General features: G+C 47.9%; 1 protein-coding gene and 1 gene segment (V, D, J or C); both read right to left on the bottom strand.

The window, feature by feature from the left end:
* Positions 1–25,829, bottom strand: part of LOC121489707 — a 39,279-nt gene that overhangs the window by 979 nt on the left and 12,471 nt on the right. The window contains 2 exon segments of the C gene segment in view: positions 584–970; positions 4,692–4,759. Of these exon segments, the coding sequence occupies positions 584–970; positions 4,692–4,759 (455 nt within the window).
* On the bottom strand, positions 11,635–14,834 carry LOC121489708 (anionic trypsin). The gene is made up of 5 exons (XM_041752994.1): positions 14,795–14,834; positions 13,754–13,913; positions 12,615–12,868; positions 12,119–12,255; positions 11,635–11,817 (listed from the first exon to the last, which is right to left on the bottom strand). Exons 1-5 carry the CDS (start codon positions 14,832–14,834, stop codon positions 11,665–11,667), a joined length of 744 nt encoding a protein of 247 aa, XP_041608928.1. The 3' UTR covers positions 11,635–11,664.

Raw genomic sequence — 25,829 nt, 5'->3', positions numbered from 1 at the left:
ATCAAGAACAAAACAAACACGAACACAGGAAGTGAGCCTTCTGGGGAGCAGGGACCCCAGGCCGGACTGGCCTTCTCGCAGGCTCCTGGACTGTCTTTCTGGGCCTGTGTTGATGGAGCCACACCACCCTGGAACCCCGTGGAGCGTGGTGGGGCTGGGGGCACCCCTCGGTGCGGAGCCCTACAGGCTAGGACAGTGAGGGCCCCTGCTGCAAGGCTCTGCTGGGCTGAGGATCTGGGGGAGGAATGAGCCCGAGGCGCCCCGTCCCCCTCATGCTGGCCTTTAGTCCCTTGCTCTGTCCTGGGTTCTCTGCACGTGGTTTTTCTTTCTTCCTGTTTTTCATGGGGAATGTTTTATTTCTATCTCGCTGCCTTCCACAAAAGGCTTGGGGTGCTTATTCTTTTTTTGCAGTTTAAGTTGGATTAATGAACGTATAAGACTGATGATGAATCTCTGAACTCTACCTCTGCATGTGGCCTGCCTGGTCTTCTGCCTGGAACCCCGGCCCCCCCCCTCCCCACCCCCCGCGCCCCCTTGCTGGGCTCTGACTCACTCCCCGCCCATCCCCCAGGGCCCCCCTCACCTGCTCTGCCCCAGGCCTCAGCACTGATGTTCTGGGTGACAGGTTTGACTCTATCGTGTTCCCACTCATCGTCGTCCCCGAGCCCATAGAACTGGACTTGGCAGCGGAAATGGTTGCGCGGGTTGTGCCAGAAGGAGGCAGAGACCCTCAGCCGGCTGCTCAGACAGTAGCTGGAGTCATTCTCGCTGGGCCTCTCCTTGTAGGGCTGGGGGTCGGTGCTGAACCCACTCGTGACCTCCTTCCCGTTCACCCACCAGCTCAGCTCCACGTGGTCGGGGTAGAAGCCCGTGGCCAGGCACACGAGTGTGGCCTTCTGGGTCCGCGAGATCTCTGCTTCTGATGGTTCAAACACTGTGACCGTGGGAGGGGTGACCTTCTGCAGATCCTCTGCAAGGGAAGAGAGGTTGGGACCAGGGCTGGGCTGACAGCTGTCTGGGTTTGCTCTCTCTCTGTGTGTGTGTGTGTGTGTGAGAGAGAGAGAGAGAGAGAGAACAGAGACAGAAACAGAGAGAAATAGGGAGACAGAGAATGAGCTGAAAATGGAGTCATCATAAAGCAAAATTATGCAGCAGTAGGTCCTGTGTGTTTGGGGGTCTCTGTCGTGTTCTAGTCTCCCTCAGCTTTGCCACTTTTCTCGCTTACCCCATGGGTGCATACTGCCAACTACCTCTTCCATCTCCCTAAGGCAGCAGGGTGTCCTGATTTCCTTGGCTTGCTTGACAGTCTCTTTCTCAAGGCCTTGGCCCATATCTATCAAGAGTCTATCTGTTTTTTTCTTCCTCATTCAAAGCCCTCTTCGGTGCATGACTATCTAGTCCCTCAAACTTAGAAGCAGCTATGATAGAATTGAATGGGCCCAGGATTTGAGGCTGAGGGTTCTCACATGATCCCGGGAACCAAGTCAACTCTTTCTAATGATCATTCTCATGTGGCGGTCTGTGTGGGTGATAGCACATGTGAGAGTTAGCCTTTGTTGCCTGGAGGAGACCCTGTCCTCTTGCATCTGACTCTACTTTTTTCTAAATGCTTTTCCCAAGTCACTTTCCCCCCCTTTTCTTGTGTGTGTGTGTGTGTGTGTGTGTGTGTGAAATGTGTAATCTACTTTGAGGAGCCAAGAATCCTCTGGCTATCATGTTATCAGACACTCCACATTTACTTCATTTGCACTGGGGCGCACGGGGTATGTGGTAGCTTGCCCGGGATGGCTGTAATCCTATGAAAGATACTACTCCTGGGTTGAATCTGTTTTCTTTCCAGCACCCAGCAAGCCTCCCTGCCAGCTTTGGAAATACTAGTTCACGGCCAATCTTGATGGGTATGAGCAAATTCCAAAGTCCAAGGGCCATGTCATCAGAGTGTTCATGTTGCAAAGTCCTGGGCCTTTTTTTCGTGCCTGACGCATAGAGAATTTCTGGAGTTGTTGGAAGGCAGGGCCTCATGTGCAGACACAGAGGGATGAGAGAAGGCATATCCATGCCCCCACATTCCCATCTTTTTGCTGGAATGGGCTGTGCCCTCTGCTTGGCTCTATACTGACTAGAGGAGTGGTTTGGGGGAGCAGAAATGTGGGCAACCCAAATGTCTCCACTTTATCCACATTTGAGATGCAGTTTGGGAAAAAGGCCAAAGTCTGTGACACAGTGATGATGCACAACAGGAATGGAAAGGATGGCCACAGGAAGGAGAGCCTCTTACAAGGATTTCAATATAAGTTAGTCCCTGATAATTTAATACCCCAAGAGGCTGGCGCTATCATCCCCATTTTATACATCTCAGAGATTCTGAGATTTCCACTTTTCAGTTGTTCTAGCAACCCCATCCTCTCCGGTGAGCCCAAGTATTTGGAACCCAGTAATTGTACTTTCTAATTCTTAATCCACTTGCTGGCATAGGCACCCATCTGTTGGACAAAGTCTGCTCCAGCCAACCAGTCTGGTAGGCCCAAGTGTCACATTCCTCGGGCCTTGTCTCTATGGCCCAGCACAGACCCATCCCTCCACGGCCTGTCCTCCACCTGCCCCTTCCTCCCAAGCATGCTAATGGTGTGTTTGTGTTTCTTGATGGGCTCCTTACCCTATCAGCCCAGCAAAGATCCCGAGGTTTGGGAAAATGGGGCCTCCTGTCTATTTTCTCTTCTTTACAACCTATGTCTTACTAAGATGGCACAATTTTCCTTGTTGTATCTCCTCTGATCCTGCCAAGCAGGGTATCCCTCAGACACCCATACTGTGACATGTACTTCTGCCCTTGGGGCTCAGAAACACCCCTCAAACCAGCCCAGTCTCATCAGTCTGCCCCCCCCCCCAACTACCTTCTGAGCCCTAGATCACTTCAGGAAGGCACGCAGGGATCTTTGGAAGTTAGTTGAGACAGAGAAGGAGGACAATGAAGGCAAGCACAGAGTTCTGAGTGCGGGGTAGATTCTAGAAGGTCTTCAACATAGAAGCCAGACCCATTCACCAAAATGAAGTCAACGGTGAACGACTGGAGGTGGAATAGGAGGCAAAGTGGAGAAGATCCGAATCAGGAAAGAAGAAAAGGGAGAGTAAAACAACACAGCCCTAAAAAAGAAGAGATGAGAGGAGTCCCAGAGAACAATGAGAAGCAGAGCAAGGAAATACCAAGTCTGAAGACTAAACCGGAGCCCCCTACCCGAGGATCCACGACAAGCACGGCAGAGCAACCCCAGAAGCCCCAGGAGGGAGAGGACAGCTCTGACCCCCATCCTTACACCCCTGACCCCACCTCGGGCTGATCGGTCATGCACAGGCACCCCAGCCAGGAGGGCAGCCCCATACCTGTCACGGTGAGCCTGGTGCCTGTTCCAAAGTAGAGGGGCGAGTTATAGAAACACAGCTGCAGGCAGCCGTGGTAAAACCCGTAGAGGTCTCCTGCCAGAGGGCGAGTCCTCACTCCGGGACAGGGCTCAGCCACCCTCCCTGCCTGGATGCCTGGCTCTGGACCAGGGGGGTCCCATTAGGAGCAAGGTCCCCATAATATGCTGGCTTAAGCGGGGGAACACAGGAGAAAGATGAACCAAGGAAAGAGTAAGGAGGAAATATGAAGGGCTGAAGACTCAGGGAAGAGAAATAGAGGACCCACCAAGCCACACCACGAGGAATGGCAGCCCCAGCTCCTTGGAAGCTCCCCAGGGATGAGAGAGCTTACTTGACCCCCGACAGCCAGGGCTGGGAGGAGAGACGGGGACCCTCTGAGTCCAAGCGACCATGGCCCTGTACCACCCCGGTCCTGCTCCTTATCCAGGACAGAGAGTCAAGTCCCATCTCCAAAGTGCTGTGCCTGGTTGTTCCACAGCACAGCAAGAGTGTGACAAACCCCAGAGGTGCTCTCTGGGGCCTTTGTTTCCAGAAGCTTCCTTCCACCCAATGTCCAGGGACTCGGGCACCTCCTCTGCTTACCAGCACTCTCTGAGCCTTTCCCCTGCTGTGTCTAAGGAGTCATCCTGGGACCGCACTCTCCCAACACACTACCCCCAGGGAAGCCCCTTACTTACCCAAGACAGAGAGCTTGGTTCCACTTGCAAAATACAATTTTTCATTGTTACACAACCCTGCAGGCTGGTAGGAAAACTGTCCTGACTGCATCCTATTCCTGTCCTCCTAAGTGTTCCTGCCCTCTCTCCCTTTCCTTAGCAGAATTTTGTCACCAGAACGTGGGAGCCGGGGGGGGCGGGGGGACAAGTGTGCCGTGTGAAGTGCCGTGGTCAGAGGATCGATTTGGCCATGTGGCTTCCACCCCCTTTCTCCCGTGTCCCTCTCCTTTCTGAGCAGGGGTTTAGGCAGCTCTGAGGCCAGAGGCTTCTCATCTACGTGGCCATGGTGGGGTACCCTCCAAGGAGACAGGAGATGGACAAGGTGACCCCAAGAGGAGACTACCTGCCTCCCAACAGAGGAACCCAGACTTAGCATCGCCCGTCCATGAAATCATGGAGATGGAAGGCCATCCCCGCCTGTCCTCATCAAGACAAGAATCCAGATCTTTTTTATAAAAATGTGCTTTAACCCAAGCCCTCAAGACAGAGGTTCCACCTGGACCCCTGCCCCAACCTGGGTGGGGGTTCCCAGCCCTCCATCCCTGATGTACTTACCTACAACAGTGAGCCGGCTCCCGTCCCCAAAGTGCAAGGTGTTTCAAAAGCACAGCCTCCCAGATCCACTTCAGAACCTCCCCCTGTCTGCTGAGCTCAGCTGGGATTCAGGGACAGATGTCTCCCCTCACAGAGCTCCCAGCCCTGCTTCACATATTCCCCACTCCCTTCCAGAGCTCATGCAGGCCCCTGGACAGTCATAAAAAAGGAGCCGCAGTGTGGCCTCCTGTGAAATCCAGGGCAAGGAAAGATATGAAGCCCCTGCCCAGAGCCCGAGTCAGTGAGGAAGATGGACCAGCGTCGGGGCTCATGAGTTGCCTTCCAGGCTTTCTCGAGGCTTCCCTCTGTCAGATAACTACTCAGAGGGGCAGCACCATCTCCTTTCCCTCCTCTGCCTTACACACCGAGGTTCAGCTCTGAGTTTACAGAGGACCCTCCCCCCCACCCATAGCTGAACGGATTTGCCCTGACCGGGACCTTCCTACAGTTCCCAGAATTAGGGACGACCTCTCCTTAACCAGGACCCAAGACCTGGGTGATCCCCTCCTCCCGCATTTCCCAGGTTAGAATCCTCCCCTTAGGACCCTGCCGGAGACCCCCCTCCGCCTTACCTACAACTGTCAGCTTGGTCCCTGGGCCAAAGTTAAGATCATAACACATCAGAATATGGCCACTCTAAAATGGACACTTGGGATCTGCTTTCACCTACAAGGGCTCTGGGAAGACCCAGAGTACGTCTTACCTATAACTGTGAGCCTGGTGCCTTTTCCGAAGAACACTTCAGTGTTCACACAGTGACATGGGGCAAGGAGGCAAACAAATTTGAGGCCTGGAAAGAAGAGGGGTCCCTGGTTGGTGTCTGGAGGACTCTGTGGATCCCCTTCTGTGGATTAGAGATACTGCATGGAACAACGTTTTCAACTTTTAACTCTTGGGGCCACAGAGCACGGCCAGAGTCTATCCAGAGGGCCCTACACTACTTTCTTGATTCTTTCTGAGGGTTCATCAAAAAAAAAAAAATGGTCTGGAGAGGAGGGCAGGGCCCTGGAGCTACTGACCATGTCCATGGAGAGTGGGGCTATTTCTGGCTCCTTCCTCTACAGAATGGGTCCCCTCCCATTCACCTTTACACTGACCTTGCCCTGGGTTCTGCGGGGCTTAGGATGAAGGGGTCTCCCTGAGTCCTTCACCTGAGGGGCCACTGAGGCATTCTTCTTACATCTGGACTCTCTGTAAGCTTCCGTCCCGATCCAAGCCCGTTCTTATCCATGGTCTTGGCTTGACAGGTGAACAGGGGTGAGGTGAAGGCATCCTGAATCACACTGCCCTCGGGTCCATGACCCAGGACAAAAGTGGAGAAACTGTGGTTTGGGACAGGCAGAAAGGTTTTTGTAAAGCTTTCCCATTGAGTTGAATCACCGTGGCCCCCTGTACCCACAATGTTACAGCTTTGTACAAAAAACGACCCCTCCCATGGTTCTGCCCATCAGAGCCTGGAAGAAACCACCAGAGCAGCTGCTTCTTCCAGGGCATTGGAGGGCAGGCCGGTGACATCACTCCCCATGTTGCAAGGTTGTGGCCAGGAACAGACGAAGCCAGGCAGGGGGGCCCTCCTCACCCCCATGCCCATTCTTCAGGACACTCTTGGCTCCCCAGAGCTGGGTGTCTTTGCAGGCCATCTGTCCCAGGGGCTGCTTTTCACTGGTATCCGCCCCTCTGCAGACTGTCGTCATTCATCGTCATTCATCGTGGGAAGCTATCCCCCAAGAAACAGCACCCCCCCTTTCTACCCAGGGCCTGCCCCTGGGACTGTGTCACTCAGAAGCCACACCTTTCATCTGGGAATAGGATCTTTCAATGCTCAGACCATCCATTTGGCCTAACTCTGAATCTCTAGGGTGATCTGGAAGGGAACTGACAGGAGCTGCTCAGCGGTAGGGCTCCCTGTGTAGAGACAAAACAACAGCCGAGAGCTCAAGTGTTTCCAAAAGGGTGCTGGTGTGGGAGGACTGGGTGTGTTGTTAGCCTGCCTCCCTTCTCCGTGGATTTCAGACTTCAGGGTTAGGAAAAGGGAGTTGGGGAAGTGGATATGGAGAGCTGCATCCATAAAGTCATAGGAACACTCAAATGTAATCAATGTCACTTTTCCCCTGAGGGACAGACCCATTTAAGTTGCTGGTAGGTGTTTTATTTTCCTGTGTCAGATAACCCTGAAATGTAACCTCCAGTTGAGTGGCCTAGGTCTCATTTCACTCGACGGTACATCATTTTATTGCCTTTCAAACTATTACTTAAAATCTAGAAGAAAGAAGAAGAGGAAGAAGAAAAGAAGAAGAGGAAGAAGAAGAAGAAGAAGAAGAAGAAGAAGAAGAAGAAGAAGAAGAAGAAGAAGAAGAAAAAGAAGAAGAAAAAGAAGAAGAAAAAGAAGAAGAAAAAGAAGAAAAAAGACAAACTTCACTACATAATGATGACACACTTTCACAGAAAAATATACAGAATCAAAAGTGAAATGACAATATGGAAAGAACATCTGCAATCCTCATCGCAAGGGCCGATCTCCCCAGTATATGATGAACTCCTAGAAATCAGTAAGGAAATAATCCAGCAGCACAAGGAAAGTGGCAAAGAACAGATGGTTCAGAGAAAAAGAAATGCAAATGGTGCTTCACCACGGGGGGGGGGGGGGGGGGGGGGAATCTTGCAAAAAAAAAAAACTGCATCAAAATATCTCTGTTCACCAATGTGATTGACATTGAACTAGGGAAGACCGTTCTGTTAGCTGGTGTGTCATGGAACATGCACTTCACATAAAATGATACCACCTAGGTGGACACCGGTTTGGAAATATCTATGAAAATTACAAATGCGTTTACCTTTTTACCTGGAACTCCCTCATCTGGGTGTTTATCCTATAATTATTCTTGCATACAAATAAAAATGTGTGTAAAATATTTGCATTATCTGGGGTAGCAAAAAGATCAGGAAAGCTCAAGTGCCCATCAGGAAGGGACTGGACAAATAACCTGGGATACATCCAAAAAACAGAATACTATTCAATGTTAAAAAAGAATACAAATGTTTCACTGCTGTGGAAAGCTAAGATAAACTGTTAACTGGGGGGAAAAAAAGGAAGAAAGCTGCAGATCAGCATTTCTGTACACCACTTTTTGTCCAGCAAAGGGGAAATATACGAATTAAATATTTGTTTGCCCGGGGTCCTGCACAGAGGCACACTGGAAAGTCACAAAAGATACTCATCAAAAGCATTGCTTACTAAGAATGAGTAGAGGAGGGGGTGTCTGGGGGGCTCAGTGGTTGAGCATCTGTCTTTGGCTCAGGTCATGATCCTGGGGTCCTGGGATCGAGTCCTGCATCAGGCTCCCAGCAGGGATCCTGCTTATGTTTCTGCCTCTCTTTCTGTGTCTCTCGTGAATAAATAAATAAAATCTTAAAAAAAAAATGAGTGGAGGAGACAGAAACAAGGTGGAAGTAAACGCAAAGTTTACTTGCGTTTTACTTGAAATTACTCAAGATTTTTAAATCTCAACTTTATTGTTTCAGTTTTTGAGCCATATGGCTATATTATCTATTTAAAATCAAACTTAATAAAAATTTTCAGGAAAATACCAGCAAATTATTGCATTAAGTAACATTTTGAAATGTGCCACTTAAAAAAAAAACCCTACTTGTTTAATTTACAAAGTCATTATTTTTCCAAAGATCAATTTATGTAAGAAGATGTGTTATGGTCCTGACTTTTCTTATGGGGTCTCTAATCACTCAGGAAGCTTGTGAAAAATGCGTATTTCTGAGGAGTCCTCAGGATCTTTAGTATTAAAGATCTCCGGGAGTGGGTTTATTGTTATATTTAAATAAACAATCAGGCACAAAATTATCCTAGATATTTCCATTTCAGCATGGGGCTTGGGACCCAGTGCCTGCCCCCTGAGCAGGTGTCAGCTGTGGTGAATGCCAGAGTGCTATCTGGTGGTGCCTCTTAGAATTTAGGGAAAAGAGAAAAAGAGAGACAATCTGTGCATTTTATTCAGGAATAGTGATGGATCTCACAGCACTCTGCCTTTGTCCGGATAAAAGGTCCTCGACTGCTTTCACCAAGTGGAACTTCCTGTCCTATTTACCCCTTTTGTTTATCAGTAATTTACTCTCTAAGTAAATTTCCTTTTGACCATCTGGCTGGGGACCCTCAACCCAACTGGCCTTACAAAGACTGCCACTCTGTCTTGGTGTCGCAGCTGCTTTCAGTCCCGATGGAGTTTGTCCCATTTTGCTACTCAGTCACACCGGTGCAATGCCCAAGCAGCGCATGCAGTTTTTCTTTTTTACCCCCTGTGACCCGAGTTTAGAAGTTTAGGCGAGTCCAGGGAGCTCATTCAACATCTTGGGCAGAAGGGGGCAGCCTTTCCTTATTTATTTTAGACCTAAATCCTTGCCCGCTCAGGGTGACCACTTGAGGGCGTGAAAAGAATGTGTTTGGTGCTGGAGGGGACCCCCCCCCCCCCACCACCACTATCACCCCACACCCCGCAGGGGGAAACTGGGTTACGTGCCTGCCTTTCCCAAGGCTGAGATGTGGGAAGGAGAAACACAAATTGCATCTCTCACATGTGTAATTCTGGAAACTTTTTTTTTTTTTTTTAAGGTTTATTTATTTATTTTAGAATGAGAGTGAAAATATGCATGGGGGTGGAGGATCAGAGGGGAAGCAGACTCTCCTCTGAGCGTGCCCCCACCCCCCACACCTGCACTGTGGGGCTCCAGCTCCGGACCCTGAGATCATGCATGACCTGAGCCAAAGAAACTGAGAATCAGAGGCTTAACCAACTGAGCCACTCAGGTGCCCCTTCTTGAAACTTTTGGAGCATGTTCATAGATTCATTTGAATCCCAAATTTGGGATGCCTGGGTGGCTGAGCCGTTGAGCTTCTGCCTTTGGCTCAGGGTGTGATCCCGGTCTGGGGATCTCGTCCTGCATTGGGCTCCCCTCAGTGAGCCTATTTCTCTGTCTCTGCCTCTCTCTGTGTCTCTCATGAATAAATAAATAAAATCTTAAAAAAAAAAAAAAGCCAATTTGTCTCCGAATTTCCTCAGATGACACTGAAGCCCAAAGAGGCTAAGTGAGTTGCTGCAGTCATGCCTGATGATGTCATGCGTTGGCTGGAACCAATGCTCGGGATTCATATTTAAGTTCTGAGGCCCCAGTGGGGCCACTGAGGAAGGAAGGGCCACTGCGCTTCCCTCAGCCAGGCTGCCTGGCCCTCCTGGCCGATGGGTGAGGCCTGGGGGGTGCTGCTAAGCCCCTTTAACAATAAAACCACCTACCTTATGGAGTTACTGAGAGATCTAAGTCAGATAGTGCACACCAAGCCTCACTGTGGTGCCTGAAAATAGTGAAAATGTGAGTGGCTGCTGCTTTCGCAGGGACCACCGGCCTAGGAACACCTGGACCGCATTGGCTTTCAAGCTTCAGCATGCATCAGAATGAAGTAGAAGTCTTGTAAAATGCAAGTGGCTGGGCTCCACCTCAACTTTCTGAATCAGTAGGTCTGGGAGGGGCCCTGGAACTGGCACTTCTCCTAAATTCCCAGGTGATTCTGGTGCCACCGGGCCAGAGTCCTCATGGGAGAACCAGTGTTCTGGAAGGCAATTTTTTCCTTCCATATATTTCCCTCTGGTCCCAGCTCATACTTTTGTCATTCAATTATTCAACTTATTATATTGTAGGCATTGTTTATTTTTTATTTTTAGTTAATAAAGGTTTTATTTATTTGACAGAGAGAGAGAGAGAGAGAGCAAAGTGAGGGGCAGGAAGTGGCAGAGGGAGAGGGAGAAGCAGGCTCCCCTCTGAGCAGGAAGCCCAACTTGAGGCTGGATCCTAGGACCCTAAGATCATGACCTGAGCCAAAGGCAGACGCTTAACCAACTGGGCCACTCAGGTGCCCCGGTAGGTATTGTTTAATCACTAGATATGCCAGGATGAGCAAGATGAGATTTCTTGCCTAAGGAGTTCACAGTTGAATGCCAGGTAGATGCATCCAGAGTTACTAGGCAGCAGGAGCAGGATTGTGACAGCAGTAAACATCCACAGCAGGAGGACCCCTCGCTGGGCCCACTAGGCCAACAGCCAGCACAGGGGTGGGGGTGGGGGGGATCCCAGATCCAAAGGAGTCAGAAAGAACTTTTCTAAAGAGGGTGAAGGGGCAAGTGGGAAGGGTGTCAAGCCAGATGGACCAGTAATGCCCAGAGCCAGAGGTACCAGATCCGTGGCTTGTTGGAGGAGCCACCTGGATTTCTGAGCACTGGAGCAGAGTCAGGGAGGGGAGGAGGGGAGAGACAAGAGATTGGAAATGTAGGCAGTGGCAGAGAAGGAAGGACCTTCCCTCTGCAGGATAAGGAGCTCAGGTCAGGAGGGGTTTTAATCAGGAATCAGTGTAACATGCAGAATCGGAGCTCAGTGCTGGGAGGTGGCCAGGGGCCAGAGCCCCGATGAAGTGCAGGGAGGCAGAGAGAGGCCTGGAGGAGAGAGAGCCTTGGAGGAGCAGAGCTGAAGGCCGAGCAGCATCTCAGACCACGGCTGCAGCAGGTGGGCAGAGAGAACTCGCGCTACGGGGCCAGGCTAGCAGGGAGCCAAACCCCAGGTTTCCTGTGTGCTGGCCGAGGAGGCTGGTAAGATAACCAGGAACTTCCTTAATGCAGCCTTCTGAGATGTCTTTTTCTTTAGAAAATAGCCCCCCATGATCTCCTGCTTATTAGTTTTTGGATTCTTTCTCTTTACGTGCTCCACCGATATTCCAAGGAACGCATTTTGGGAAATGGGGCACTCTGTTCATCTTTAAGGGGGAGCCCTGTCGGACCGATGCGGCCGGAGAAGGAGGGGGCACAGACACAGACAGCTGACAGACAGTTACACTTTATTAGCATGGTGATGGTAGAGGGATGGAGGTGGGGGTGGGGCTTTAGCTGTTGGCAGCTATGGTCGAATGAATCCAGTCTACGAAGTTGCACACCTTGGTGTAGACTCCAGGTTTGTTCTTCTGGGCACAGCCGTAGCCCCAGGAGACGATTCCCTGGAGCTCTCCATTGCAGACCACAGGGCCACCAGAGTCACCCTGGGGAGGAAGAAGGTGGGACAGGTTTTATCGAGAAGGTGGAAAGGGCACCTATATAATCGGAACCTTTAAAGATTGCATTCTGGTCAGCTCTGTGGCTCTGCATGTCTCCCATGGTGGTCCCTTCTCTGTCCTGACTAAGGCGGTGACTGTCATACAGCCTGGCCTGCCTCGCCCTGTAGAAGCCTCCCTTCTGCACGGAGCCCTCCTGCCCCAGCTCCACAGTCCTGTGTGTCCAGTCCTGCTCCCCGGTAGAGCAGGTGGATGGGCAAGGGTCTTGGCATGGGAAGGGTCAGGTCACCTGGCAGGAGTCCTTGCCTCCCTCGAGGAAGCCGGCGCAAATCATGTTCTCCGTGATCTGGCCGGGGTAGGAGGCTTCGCACTGGGCCTGAGTCAGGATCGGGGCGTCCAGGCACTGCAGCAGCTCGGGGTAGTTGGCTTTGAGGAGAAGGGAGAGATCAAGGCAAGGAGAAAGGTGAGTCAGGCCAGCATGGGGTCAGGGATCCAGTGCTGAACACTGAGGGCAGCCCACAGAGAATGCCAAGAATGTAAGCCCCGCGGAGGAACAATGGGTTTTGGTTTCCAGGCTGAACCCTGCCAAGCCCCTCCCTTGATGGGACAATAGTAGGTGCTCTATTTGTCCTATATTTTGATTCTAGGGGGTCAACTCCTTAAAGCTTTGCCTCTTTCTAGGACCCAGGACAAAGTCCTGTGTGTAGTGGTACTCAAGTTCCAGGGCATGGCTGGTTCGGGAAATTGGGGACATTGGAGGATGAAGTAGTGAAGGTCCCACTCACTGCCAGAGCTCAGAGTGTTGCCCCAGCCGGAGATGAGGCACTGGGTGCCAGGGGCTGCGCAGGCCTTGGGCAGAGATATGGTGGCCACCCGGGCATTGAGGACCGCAGGTGAGGAGAGCTTGATGAGCATGATGTCATTGTCCAGGAGCCAGCTGTTATAGTCGGGATGGCGGATGACCTTGGCGGAGTTGATGAACTGCTCATTCCCCTCCAGGACATCGATGTTGTACTCTCCAAGTCTCACTTGGATGCGGCTGTTGGGGAGACAAGCACAGGGAAACCCTTTTCTCCATTATGTTCGCTTTTCTCCAGGGTTCTCGAGCTCTCTGCTCATGAGTGGGAGTGTGGCAATATCACCTGGCAGGAGAGGGGTGGTGGGTCCGTGCAGATGTGAGACCAAGAACTTTCTCCCCGAGAGGTAGGTGGTCATAGAGTGGGGTGACATAAAGGGATCCAGTGGGGACTGCTCCTCAGCCTGCTTTTCCAGCTGCCTTCCCCACCCCACCCCTTCCCTGGCACCTGGAGCCATAGGCATACATGACTGACTTGAAGTTCCCCATGTATTCCTTATCCTCTGTAATTTGCTGACTACAGGCAGTGACTTCTACTCCCTCCCTTCTAGGGCTGGTCCGTGCCATCATCCTGTATGATCTACTCCAGTGGTTCTCAGTGTTGCCCTGGGATGTGCAGCCTCAGCATCCCCTGGGAACTTGTTAGCAGCACGAGGTCTTGGTTCCCACCCCAGACCCGCTGAATTAGAAGCTCTGGGGTGGGACCCAGTGGTCCATATTTTTGCAAGAAGCCTTGTAAGTCATTCTGATGCTCACTCAGGTTTGAGAACCTTTGGTCTAGGCAGTGACCTTCAGCTCTGCTGCAGAATAGAGTCACTAGAGGTAGAAAGCATTAAAAAATCACCAACATTCAGACTCGTCTTCCTGAAAATTCTGAGTTAAGTGCCCTGGGATAGGAGCTGCACATCAGTATTGTTTGAACATAGCTTAGGTCAGTGGGTGGGGCAGCTGGGGACAATTTCTTGTCCCCACCCGCCCCTCTTCCTTAACCTCCACACTCCTGGGCTGACCCCACCTCTCCACGAGGGTTCTGGGCATGGAGAACAAGGTGGGAGACAGAGCACTTACGACTTGTAGCAGTGAGCTGCAGACACCACCCACTGGTCACTGATGAGGGAGCCCCCGCAGAAGTGGTAGCCTGAGTTCAGGGACACCTGGTAGGGGACGGAATTCTCCTCACAGGTGTAGCCCCCGACGATCTTGTCATCGTCGTCTGTGGGGGTAGCAACTTGAATGGAGACAGGAACAGAGAAGCCAATTCAGCAGATGTAGGCGGGTGGAGCCCAGAGCCCGTGTGGCTGGATCATGCTGATTAGAAGCCCTCAGCAAGCACAAAGATGATAGATGGGCCAGTGGGGAGCATTACATCCCTGATAGGTATCATAGTGCGAAGCTCTGCTGAGACTCTTAGCGTGTCTACAGGGCACATGGCCAGGTGCCTGCTGGGGCTCCGGCCCAGACCTCTTCTGGGGGTGCCAGGGCGAGGACACAGTGCACGCAATGTAACACGGGTCCGAATGTGGTTTTCTCATCCACTGAATGCTTCTCTTCCTCATCATTGGTCTACGCCTCATGGCTGTTTGAGCCCCAGATTGTCAGGATGGGTTGGCCTAGCTAGGAAAATCTGGCTAAGTAGCCCTGGCTGTACCTAGCTTTTCCCATAGCTAAAAAATCTGCACCATGAGGTCCGGGAGAGGAGGCCCCAGGCCAACTGAATCAGAATTTCTAGGGCTAGGACTCTGACATGAATGTTCTTTCAGCTTTCCTAGGCATATCTGGGATTGAGAACAGCTCCAGGGGAGCTATCCCAGAGCTGATGGAACTAAGCCTCAAGCCCCCTGGTTCATTTCATGGCCTACCTGCACCTGATCTCCCTTTCCAGGCTCTGCCAACAAAGTCCCAAAATGGATGAATGACAGGGTCTGGAGTGGGGTCAGTGCAAGGTGGGAGAGGTGGGGCTTACAGAGAGCCCAGGAATGAGAAAGAGGGCTGCCGGGCAGGGGAGATAGACTCTCAGAGCCCAGGCAAATACAGAAGAGCAGCAAGAGTGGAGCAGGATTCCTGCCAGGAAGGAGGCGAGTGGGGTCCAAAGCCATGTATGGAACTCACCAGCAGCTCCAAGAAAAGCAAGGATCAGGAGTGGATTCATGATGGCAGAAGTATAACTGAATGGGTGGTGGAGAGCCTTTATACCTCCCAAGGTGAGGGAGGGGGTGTACGCCAGGGTTGAGGGTCACCACTCCTCCCAGGACAAACACACCTGTAGCTTTCCCTTCCCTTGGCCTTGTATCACCTCTGCTGTGTTTGGCTGTCTGGGGATTTGTGACCCTCAGGTGATAAGAAAACCTACCTTGTGAGAGTAGAGAGGAAGACACAACTGACTCCTGGGAGGATTCTGGGGTGTGGGAAAGAAGCCAAGTCCCCATATGTCACAGCTGGACCTTCTGAAGCTGAGATGAGAAGAGGAGGAAGAATGGCCTGGGCCCTCTGACATGGAGGTTCATTTAAGTTGCTCTGAGCAAGGCCTAATACTGGAAGGAAATCTGGCTGCTAGTGACCTGGAGCCCCTACGAGGGGAGTAAAGTCTTGCATCTGTAAGCATGAAGACCCTTCTCCCAAGTTTAAACCACTGGGCAGGAAGGTCACATCCAAGGTTTTAGGGAACCAGGATCCCAATGTCAAGAGGCGATGGATGAGAAGGGAGACGGGAGATGGGAGTCTGGGCTTTCAGCTGGCTTTCCTTCCCATCAAGGCTTGTGGACAGGAGCACTTGGAAGGAGAAGTTCAGTGGGCATTTACCTGATATGTTTGGAGGATGGAAGCTCAAGATCATATCCTTCCTCTTTCTCACCATTAGGACATTGGTCTTTCTCATCACTCACACTGCCATGGGTTCACTTTATGTAGTCTCCTGGTTGCCCTGAGAATCGGCACCGGTGGTGATGAAAATTGCTCCCACCTGCTAGGGGCGGACAGCCTGAGCTCTGATTGTATGCTCCAGATCAGACATTAGACAGGCTCTGGGTGATGGTAAATGTAGGTTCCAATCAGAGAATCAGCAGTAGGTAGCACATAGTGAAGGGGTGGAGTATTTGGTGATCATTCACTACAGTGGAACGGGGGAAATTCTAGAATTTTCTATTGTAGATGCAGTGAGATTATTGTGCTGGACTCAGCACAGAGGTAATCTTCCCAGAAATGGCCTCAGTTTGGGACCTTCCATGAGACCAAAACACAACCCCATAATTTACTGAGGCACAACCTGGCCAGAGGGGAATGGAGGTGGAGAGAGTGTGTTGAGTGTAATTCCATGGGCCAGGTGAAGGAACCCTCTTGCAAAGACAGTTCTCCTTCCCAGCTCCTCTGAGCTCTGAGGTGATGAAGGGCAGAGCTGGACACAGTTCACTTTTGAATTTTTTGAAAAGTGGAAATGAGTAAATGTTCTGGGACAAAGTGAAAAAGGCTCAGACATCCGGCAATAAAACAGGAAGTGGGCTGGGGGAATGGAGTCAATGGAAACTAGCAGAAGTTGGCCTTTGTGGGTTCCCATAGCCGGGAGGGGCCCATAGGAAGTCTTCCAGTCCATTGCCTGGCATGGCTGGAGGCTGGTCTCCCCATGACGGGAGCACTGCCCTCAGAGCTCTGGCCTCTCTGATAGCACCCCCTCTCATCCTGATGGGCTCACACCTCTGTGGGAAGGTGCTATATTTGTACAGTGTCGGACAGCCTTCTATAAGGCTTCACATACCCCAACAACAGCAGTATGCCGGTCTTCATTGGCATTGAGTTTTGAACTTGTCTTTTCACAAATATTTTAATTGTGAAGCATACAAAATGAAATTATTTCCATTTGTAGAAGAAGAGACTGAGAACAGCACGGTTCTGTATTACCCACAAATACAGATCTAAAAATAGCAGAGCTGGCTTTAAGGCTACCAGAAGACGTGGACAGCACTGGAAGTTTGGGAATTGGGGCAGGTGCCACATGAGAAGGTTTATTTGGGATCAAGCCAGAGGTTCCTAGAGGACAAAATGTACCTTCAGCTCCTTCCTGGTGCTTGGCTCCCTGGCAGAAATAGGGATTGAATGAATATTCCACCTCGCACCTGGTCTCAGAGCATTACCTTGCCATGGCCCTGGTCTACTCTAAACCACATTTAAGACACGGATGACATGTCTCTGTGCTCATGGGTAGCTGAACCAGGCTGTAGAGCTTTATAATAGAGGCTTTCCCTATAATGTCACCAAATATGCTATTTAGTTTTGTCCCTTTGTCGTGGGGTTTTTCTAGGAAGTCCTGCTGTAGCAGAGAAGGAGAAGAACACATACCAGTGTTCCTGGACAGGTATCCTACCAGGAGGTGCCCCTTGGGAGAAGACAGGAAATTGAGGAATAGGGAGAAAATGTTTGTGGCCTTGACTCTGTCTAAAAGGGAACACCCAAGAGCTCAAGGAATTTCTGTGTCTAAAGCCTTAAGACTAGCTTTTTCCTGATATTTTGTGCTCCTCCTCAGAATAAACTATTATACCCACAACATAGTATGAAGTCAGTTTTTGTTGAATGTAGAAGGAATCACTTTATAGGCGTAGAAAATAGCTCTAAGTGAGACTATGACCTCATGCTTTAGGCTCAGACAGGTAGGGTGGATTCAGGTCCAGCTTTGCCCAACTTTGGTTTGGTTAAGTCTATGCAACTCTTATAATCTTCCTTCTGAACTATTTCTCTAAGGCATTCTCATAGTTCATAGTTAATCATTAGCCTATCAAATCACTGAGTTTTTTTTTTAAAGATTTATTTATTTATTTGAGAGAAAGAGAGAGACTGTATGAAGGGGCAGAGGGAGAGGGAGCAGACTCCCCACTGAGCACAGAGCCAGATGCAGGGCTTGATCCCAGGACTCAGATCATGACCTGAGCCAAAATCAAGAGTCAGTCGCTTAAATCACTGAACCACCCAGGTGCCCCATTCCTGGTTTTTAATTATAATAGTGAATAGTTTCTTCGTGCTGACTATATCAGACATTGTCAAAGTCTTTTATGGACCTTTTTTCACTTTATTATAACAACCAACTATGAGGTTACCCATTTCATAGATGACAAAACAAGCCTTATAGAGATGGAGTAGCTTGCTTAAGGTCACACAGCCAGTAGGTTGTAGAGATGGGATTTTAGCATGATAGTTGACTCTAGAGCCTGCCCGCTCTACCAGAGACCATTCAGCTTCCTGTCTTCTTGTCTGATCCCGAGGGCAGCCCCATGAGGGAAGCAGCAGACACCACTTTCTCGGGCACTTATAATGAATACCTGGAGTTATATGGAAGTGATGAATCACTAAATTCTACTCCTGAAACCAATATTACCCTATATGTTAACTAACTAGAATATAAATAAAAACGTGAAACAAGCAACCTAAAGCTCAGAAGTTAAGTGACTTCTGCTGGGTCACCTGGACGATTAATATGGAGTTGACACCCGGGCCTTCCCCTACTTGGGGTAGTTCATTTCCTATTGTGTTGCTACACACTGGGGGCTGTTGGACCTCTCAGTGGTCTGAAAAGTAGATTTTGGTCAGATTCCAAATTCCAGCCTTTTTTTTTTTTTTTTTTTTAACACTTTCTTCCTAAGCCCTTCCCCCTGACTCAGGTATTTTTCCTCCACTCATAGTCAACTCCGCCTTGGGCCCCATATCCTTCACCGCTCTTCAACCATGTTGTCAAATTCTGAGCTGTCTTCTCTCCAACCTTCCAGCTCCTTTCCTGCATTATTTTTTTCTAAACTACATATTTTCTCCATGGCACAATTTCTTTTTTTTTTTTTTTAATTTTTATTTATTTATGATAGTCACAGAGAGATAGAGAGGCAGAGACACAGGCAGAGGGAGAAGCAGGCTCCATGCACCGGGAGCCCGACGTGGGATTCGATCCCGGGTCTCCAGGATCGCGCCCTGGGCCAAAGGCAGGCGCCAAACCGCTGCGCCACCCAGGGATCCCATGGCACAATTTCTTCTTGTCCAGTAAGAACTGCTTTCTTGAATATTGGAGCCTGGGAGTTGCTGACTCTGAATAGTGAAGGGGGGGTTTTGTGTGGTCCCGAGAAACAGAAACATTGAGACAGAGGTGTGGATGTGTAGACGGGCCATGCTAGTTGGCTAAATGGGGGTATCCATCCTTTCTCGCCCCTTCATCCTGCTCCCCACCTCGAAGCCAAAGAAGACAAGTGAGTTTCAGGCCCAGAGCAAAGTTCCATTTGCATATTTTATCTATTGTTCAGGCTTGAGGGGTAAGTGGGCAGTGTCTAGCAATTGAGGTTTTAACACTAACGAAAGACCGTTTCCCGTAATGTAATGGTCATTCTGTTCACATTTCCATCCCTCCTGGGCCTATTAGATCTTCTTAAGTCGCTCCAGCATCTTCTGGAAGGTAGTAGCAGAAGAAAGGCAGGAGAGAGTCCAAGAGGAATACCCATGTGGGCTGTTATTATTGTAGCAGCCGTGAATTATTCCATGATACTCAAAGTTTAATAAATAACATGTGTTTTTATTTTTCTAAATCGTGTTAGGTCCAGATTGAGCTCCACAAGCCAAGTTCAATAATAAGTCCAATCAGTCAATTGGGCTCTCTCCACTCATTTGGCTTATAAAAACTCTAGAATGTGTTGTCCATTTGGAAGGCAGCTGCTGGTGACTCCAATTCCTATTGACCAAACTGTCCAGAAAGATCTCCAAATGGCTTCCAAGGCTCAGCATTGAGTACTTAGTCCACATAGGCACCAAGACAGTTCCAATTTGAGGACCATCTACTTCAGGGCCACTGGGTTTGAGCACGTTCTGGGCTTTGGTCTCTAGAACCCATAACATCTACTCCCTTTCCCAGCCGTGGGAATGCAGCAGAGGGAGCTGGCGATAGTTGGGCCACCTTTCTATTCAAACGTAAGCTGAAGCATCTGTTCTGTCCCCATTAGAACAATTCATTTGCTTGTGGGCTTACATTGTCTAAACTCAAATACTTTTGTAGACTTTTTCTCCAGGAAAATCCACACTGCTTGTCAAATTTTCCTTTTTTTTTTTTGAATCATATTTATTTAGTCAATGTGTTAGTTTGCTGGGGCCACCATAACAAAAGAACATAGACATAGGTGTCTTAAACAACAGAAATCTTCTTTCTCCTAGTTCTGAGAGCTAGAGGTCTCAGATCTAGGTGTCAGCAGAGTTGATTTCTCCTGAGGCCTCTCTCCTTGGCTGGCAATGTGTCCTCATGTGGCCTTTCTTCTGTGGGTACAACCCTGGTGTCTCTCCTAGGATGTCCTCATCTCTTCTCATAAGGATACTGGCCAGTTTGGATTAGGGTCACTCTAATAGCCTCTTTAAAGGCCAGATCTGTAAGGGCCAAATCTCCAAATACAGTCACATTCTAAAATAGTGGGGCTCAGGGCTGTAATTGTGTGAATTTTGGAGGAGTCGAATTCAGTCTGTAACTCTCAGTAAATACTGGCTGAATTTCTGTAGCATTCCTGCAGTTTTCTTAAGATGAAAGGAAATAGCACTGAAGAAGATAGAAGTGTCCTTGCTTTCACAGCAGTTATGTGTATTTGTGTGTGTATGTGTTCACACATCTGTGAGAAGGTATAGTGACAGGAAACAGACAATAAGGGATGTATATATGTCGTGTATATAGAGTGTATATATTTATACCGGACTACGGTGGTTAGGTATTGTTAAAATAGGATAAAGTGGTAATAGGTGTGAGTGAATGCCAGGTTGGCAAATGCTCTGTTAGCTAAGGTGGTCAGGAAAAATCTCTTTGGGGGAGGGGGTGGTATTTGAGCTGAGACCTAACTAAGAAGGGCCAGTTGTAGAAAGGTGGAACAGGGAGAGCTTCCATTATTCCCTGCCGAGACTGCAATAGAAATAAATCAGTACACATGCCGTTGCTTTTAAATTAAACCTTGTCATCTAGCATATGATATTTACCTTGCCATTGGTTTTGATTGTAAAAATCGAAATATAAAGGACAGTCATCAATATATTGAAATAGTCTTATAAAAGCCAATGCAGGGTACATTTTTTGACATGAAAGGGTATTTATGAAATATTCTTGGGTTGAGAGAATAAATGGTAAAACAGTATGTATCATATGATCTAGCTTTATTTAAATGAGTGACTTCAGGGGTGTGCGGGTGGCTCAGTCGGTTAAGCATCTGCCTTTGGCTCGAGTCATGATCTCAGGGCCCTGGGATCAAGCCCCGCGTCGGGCTCCCCGTTCAGCAGGGAATCTGATTCTCTCTCTGCCTTCACCCTGCTTGTTCTCTGTCTCCCTGTCTCTCCTCTCTCAAGTAAATAAAATTCTGAAAAGAAATCATGGCTTGTAATGGCAAACCTCTATTAACTTCACAGGCTTTTCCTATCATCTTACAACAGCCCTTAGATTATTTGTATTAAGGATTGGGTTATACTGTGATCTCCAGGTACATTCTTAAAGGATTTGTAAGCCCCAAATGCCCATTATCCATCATGATGTAATTTGGTGAAGACAAACTGTGGAATTGTTTTCAGCAAACAATAAACAATGAATTGTGGACTTAAAAAAAAAAAGAAAAAAAAAGAAATAAATGAGCAATTTCAATGTTTACAATAATGTGCATTGATTTTGCAATGCAAATAGCTAAAAGAAAGAGAAATGATGGCAATAATAAATGAAATTTTCCCAGAGAAGATGATACCTAGCCTTGAAGAAGGAGTGGCTACTGGTAAAATTTCATATGTTACAGTGAGCTCATCAATGTGGCAGGTCTCTGAACTTCTGCGGATCTTACATTGGTCTGGCGTGCATATGTCATGCTGAGGCATCGCGAGCGCTTTCTAATTCCTACTCACTGAGAACATCCTGAATGATGCCATTGGTCTAATGGACCTGTATGATATCAAGGTGACTAAGAGCCTTCTGGACTGTATTGATGGAAAACAAGCTACATAGAGCTTTGAGATAAAATAGTTAAAGGTTCATTCTGACCCTGCCCCTGGAAGGCAAACTATCCGATGGTCTCTACTAAGTACTTCTTAACACTGTCGTGGAAGGAATTTTATCCTCAGCCTCTTGGTAGCCACCTTCCCTGTATTTCATCCTGCAGTTCGTCCTGCAGATTGTGTCCCTGTGGCTAGTTGGCCTATTCACACCCAGATCCACCAACAAGCACACAATGAGCAGCTCAAGCTGTGGTCTTCCCCTCCCATCTGCCTTGACTGGGGCCTTGAGTTCATCAGGCTGGAAGCTGGGTGGGAGGGAGCCAGCTGAGGTTCTTGTTCAGATCTTTGATCTGTCCTGGGCGCTGTGTCTCTAGCGCTGCAGAAGTAAGAGCTGCTGTCTTCGAGGCTCAGGTTGCTCACAGTCAGAGTGGAGAACTTTAGGGTTCGGCGGCTGATGGGAAACTTCTCCCTGGTAAATCCACTTTCGTAGGTGGCCTCTGCACCCTGGTTTGCGGTTGCGATCAGTGTCAAGCTCTGTCCTGGGAGCTGACGGTACCAGAACATTAAGGTGACTTGGGTATCGACCTCACAGTTGATGGTCATGGAGGTCCCGCGTTGACAGATGTCCCTGTGTGGCTTTTGAGAGACAAGAGCTCCGAACACAGAGCCTAGTTTCAGAGAGAGTGAGAGAGTGAGAGAGAGCTGACAGGCCTGTCCCCAGGCAGGAAGGTCTTTTTACCATTAGCTTCAGTGTCACTTTGGATTCCAAAGAACCCTTGGCACTGCCTCCGTTTTGTTCTTCCAACTGTTATTGGGTCAGAATCCACTAATCACCTAACCCATTTCCCTCATCCTCCAAAGGGTGGCCTCAGGCCCTCTGCACCTCTACTCGGCATCAACATTAACCCCAAACTTCCCCATGGGATTAGCCTCATACCTTGTCCCAGGAGAAGTAGCAGGCAAGTCAGCATCTTTAGGTGCTAGCCTCTCACCGTCCCTGAAAAAAGGCAAACTCTAGGGCCTCTTTCTTCCCCAGTGGGTTCTTCCTTCCCTACTGCATTTCTGTTCCCCTCTTATAGTAGGAGGGTGAGCTTCTGCAGAAGCTTTGTTTGCCCCCCAGTGGAGCTATGTGGCTCTTCACTTTGGATGGATCTTCATTCACAAGGAATCACAAGTGAGCCACTGTCAGGTGTCCACCGTGTATCCACCCCTCCCCATCCATCACCGAGTACCACGGTGTGCCACCCTTCGGGTCTTAAATATTTGGGTTGTTTTTACCTTCTTTTAAATGCAAGTTTTAAAATTTAATTATCCTGGGATGCCTGGATGGCTTACTGGTTGTGCATCTGCCTTTCTTTGGCTTAGGGTGTGATCCCAGGGTTCTGGGATTGAGTCCCACATTGTGCTCCCCACAGGGAGTCTGCTTCTCCCTTTGCCTATATCTCTGCCTCTCTCTCTGTGTCTCTTATGAGTAAATAAACAAAATCTTTAAAAATAAATAAAATTTAACTATCCAATTGTTTGCCATAGTATATGAAATGCAATTGATTTTTGCATGTTAATATTGTAAGACAAGCCCTTTAGAAATTCACTTATTAATTTTATAATTTTATAGGTTTCTTTTGATATTTAAATATAAATGGCGATTTCATCTCTTAAAAGGTTCTACTTTATCATTTACTCTTCAGCCCTTTCATCTTTTTTCTTGTCTTAACGTGCTGCCTAGCACCTTTAGTAATGTGGAGTACAAGTGGTGTTAGTGAAATTACTGACTTGTTTATTAGCTTAGCGCTAAAATGTTGAATATTTCTACCATCAAGTATGCTCTTAGTTGTGGGCTTCTTGTAGATGTCCTTCATTAAATTGATGAAGTTCTATTCTGCTCCCAATTCTGAGTGTTGCCATCATCAATGGATATGGAATTTTGCTAAGTGTTTTTTCTATCTGTAATAATAACTGTGTAGTCTTTATACATGTATTAATAAGGTAAATTACAATGACTGATTTTGAATGTCAGAGCAAACATATTCCTAGGATAGACAGACCCTATTTAATTATTTGAAAAAAAAATTTAATGCTATTTTAATTTGTTAACTACTGGCATTTTAGGTATACTTCTTTAATTTTTTCAATGATTGCTCTAATAATTATCATACTCATTTTAAACTTTTTACAGCTTACTTACAATTAATATGGTAAAGATTCACTTAAAATATAGAACTTTGCAACTAAATGTGCATGTTTTCTTCATCCTTATCTTTTACATTATTATTGTCATTTTTACTGTGTGTATCCACTACATGTCTCAATGCTGAAATGTTTGCTTTCACTAATCGTACATATTACAAAGAATTTAAGAAAAATCTTTAATATCTATCCACATTTCATCATTTCCTGCGCTCTTCATTTCCACCTCAAAATCGAAGTTTCTTTCTTTTTTCTAAAGATTTATTTATTTATGAAAGAAAGAGAGAAATAAAGAGAGAAAGAAAGAAAGAAAGGAAAGAAAAAAGAGAGAGTGTGTGTGCAGGTGAGTGTGTGGCGGAGGGGCAGAGGGAGAGGAGAGAGAACTTGAGTAGGCTCCCCACCCAGCGTGGAGCCCAGCACAGAGCTCCATCCCATGATACTGAGATCAGGACCTGAGCCGAAACGAACTCAAATGCTTAACCAACTGAGCCACCTAGGTGCCCCTCAAAATTGAAGTTTCTTTTTTTAAGATTTTATTTAGTTGAGAGAGAGAGAACATGAGCAGAAGGGAAGGGCATAGGGAGAGGGAGAAGCAGACTCCTCAATGAGCCGGAGCCCCACGTAGGGCTTGATCCCAGGACGTAGGGATCATGACCTGAACTGAAGGCAGATGCTTAAACAACTGAGCCACCCAGGTGCCTCAAAAACTGACTTTTCATCCAAGTGTTGACTTCCCTGTAAATATTGCCTTCTTTTTATTGCTTTCCAGTGTTAAGGGAGGCTTTTTAAAATTTTTTGTCTGGAGAGTATATTTGCTATTTGAGGATGAGTCTTACAGGAGTTCCCATATCATCAGAAGACCTACCTCATTCTTTTAAATGGGTATCTAGTGGGACACCTGGGTGGCTCAGTGGTTGAGAATCTGCCTTCAGCTCGGGGAATGATCCTGGGGTCCCGGGGTCGGGTCCCGCATCGGGGCTCCCCGCATAGAGCCTGCTTCTCCATCTGCCTGTGTCTCTGCCTCTCTCTCTCTCTGTGTGTCTCTCATGAGTAAATAAATAAAATCTTTTGAAATAAATAAATAAATAAATGGCTATCTAGTAATCAGCAGACTTTGTAGTTTAGTTGCCACCTATATCTGAAACCTCTGAATAATCTAGATTCTTTTTAGTGGAGTCATCTTCTCCAGACTGGATCTGGGTTTCTGCACATGTTAACTCATGCTAGATTATGTTATGGATGAGTTTCTCATTTCGTGTATCACAGTCTATGTTTTGGCAATATTTGAAAATGTACCCTGGAGCCTCCCTGCTTCTGTCTGGATGGGTTGCTAACCAGTTCTACTGCACAATTCCTATCCTAGGGCTTTTTTTTGTTGTTATTCTGAGTTGGATTCCCTAGTTCCTGAATCCTATGATTTCTTCTCTTTTTGATTTTCTCCCACAGATTGCTGATACACATTATCCAAGAAGCTTCTAAGGAAGAATAAAATAAGAATTTATTTAGGTTTGAGGTCCTGGCAGAAACAAAAATCACATTTTTATGGATAGCTTGGGTTAGTTGAGAAATGCAGGCTGAAAATTATTTTCTATCGGAATTTCATAGTTATTTTTTACACCGTTGTTTTCTAGCATTCAGTGTTGCTGCTGAGAAATGTGAACCATTGTGTTTCTCGTTCCTTCATTTATACATTGTTTTGGTTTTTAACACTTTTCCTTGTCTTGCATCACTTTAAGATCATTTTATCCACCTCATTCTGAAATTGATTGAAGATATGCCTTAGTTTCAGTTGCTTTATATTCATCAAACACACCTGGCTTTTTTTTTTTTTTTTATGGCTGTCTCCACTTGTCCATCACTAGGATGATACCATTTCTTCCCTTAACACTTCATCATTCCATTTCAAGATGGAAGTGTTGGAAGTTTACGCTATATCATGAAAAGTGTCTTTGGTGCTGGCTATGCTGCTGGTACAGAGATAGGGGGTCCAGTTCTT

This window comes from Vulpes lagopus, chromosome 4 (assembly GCF_018345385.1).
Source record: "Vulpes lagopus strain Blue_001 chromosome 4, ASM1834538v1, whole genome shotgun sequence".
Taxonomy (NCBI): domain Eukaryota; kingdom Metazoa; phylum Chordata; class Mammalia; order Carnivora; family Canidae; genus Vulpes; species Vulpes lagopus.
The sequence above is the reverse complement of the archived record's forward strand: the minus strand, read 5'-3'. Positions and strand labels throughout refer to the sequence as shown.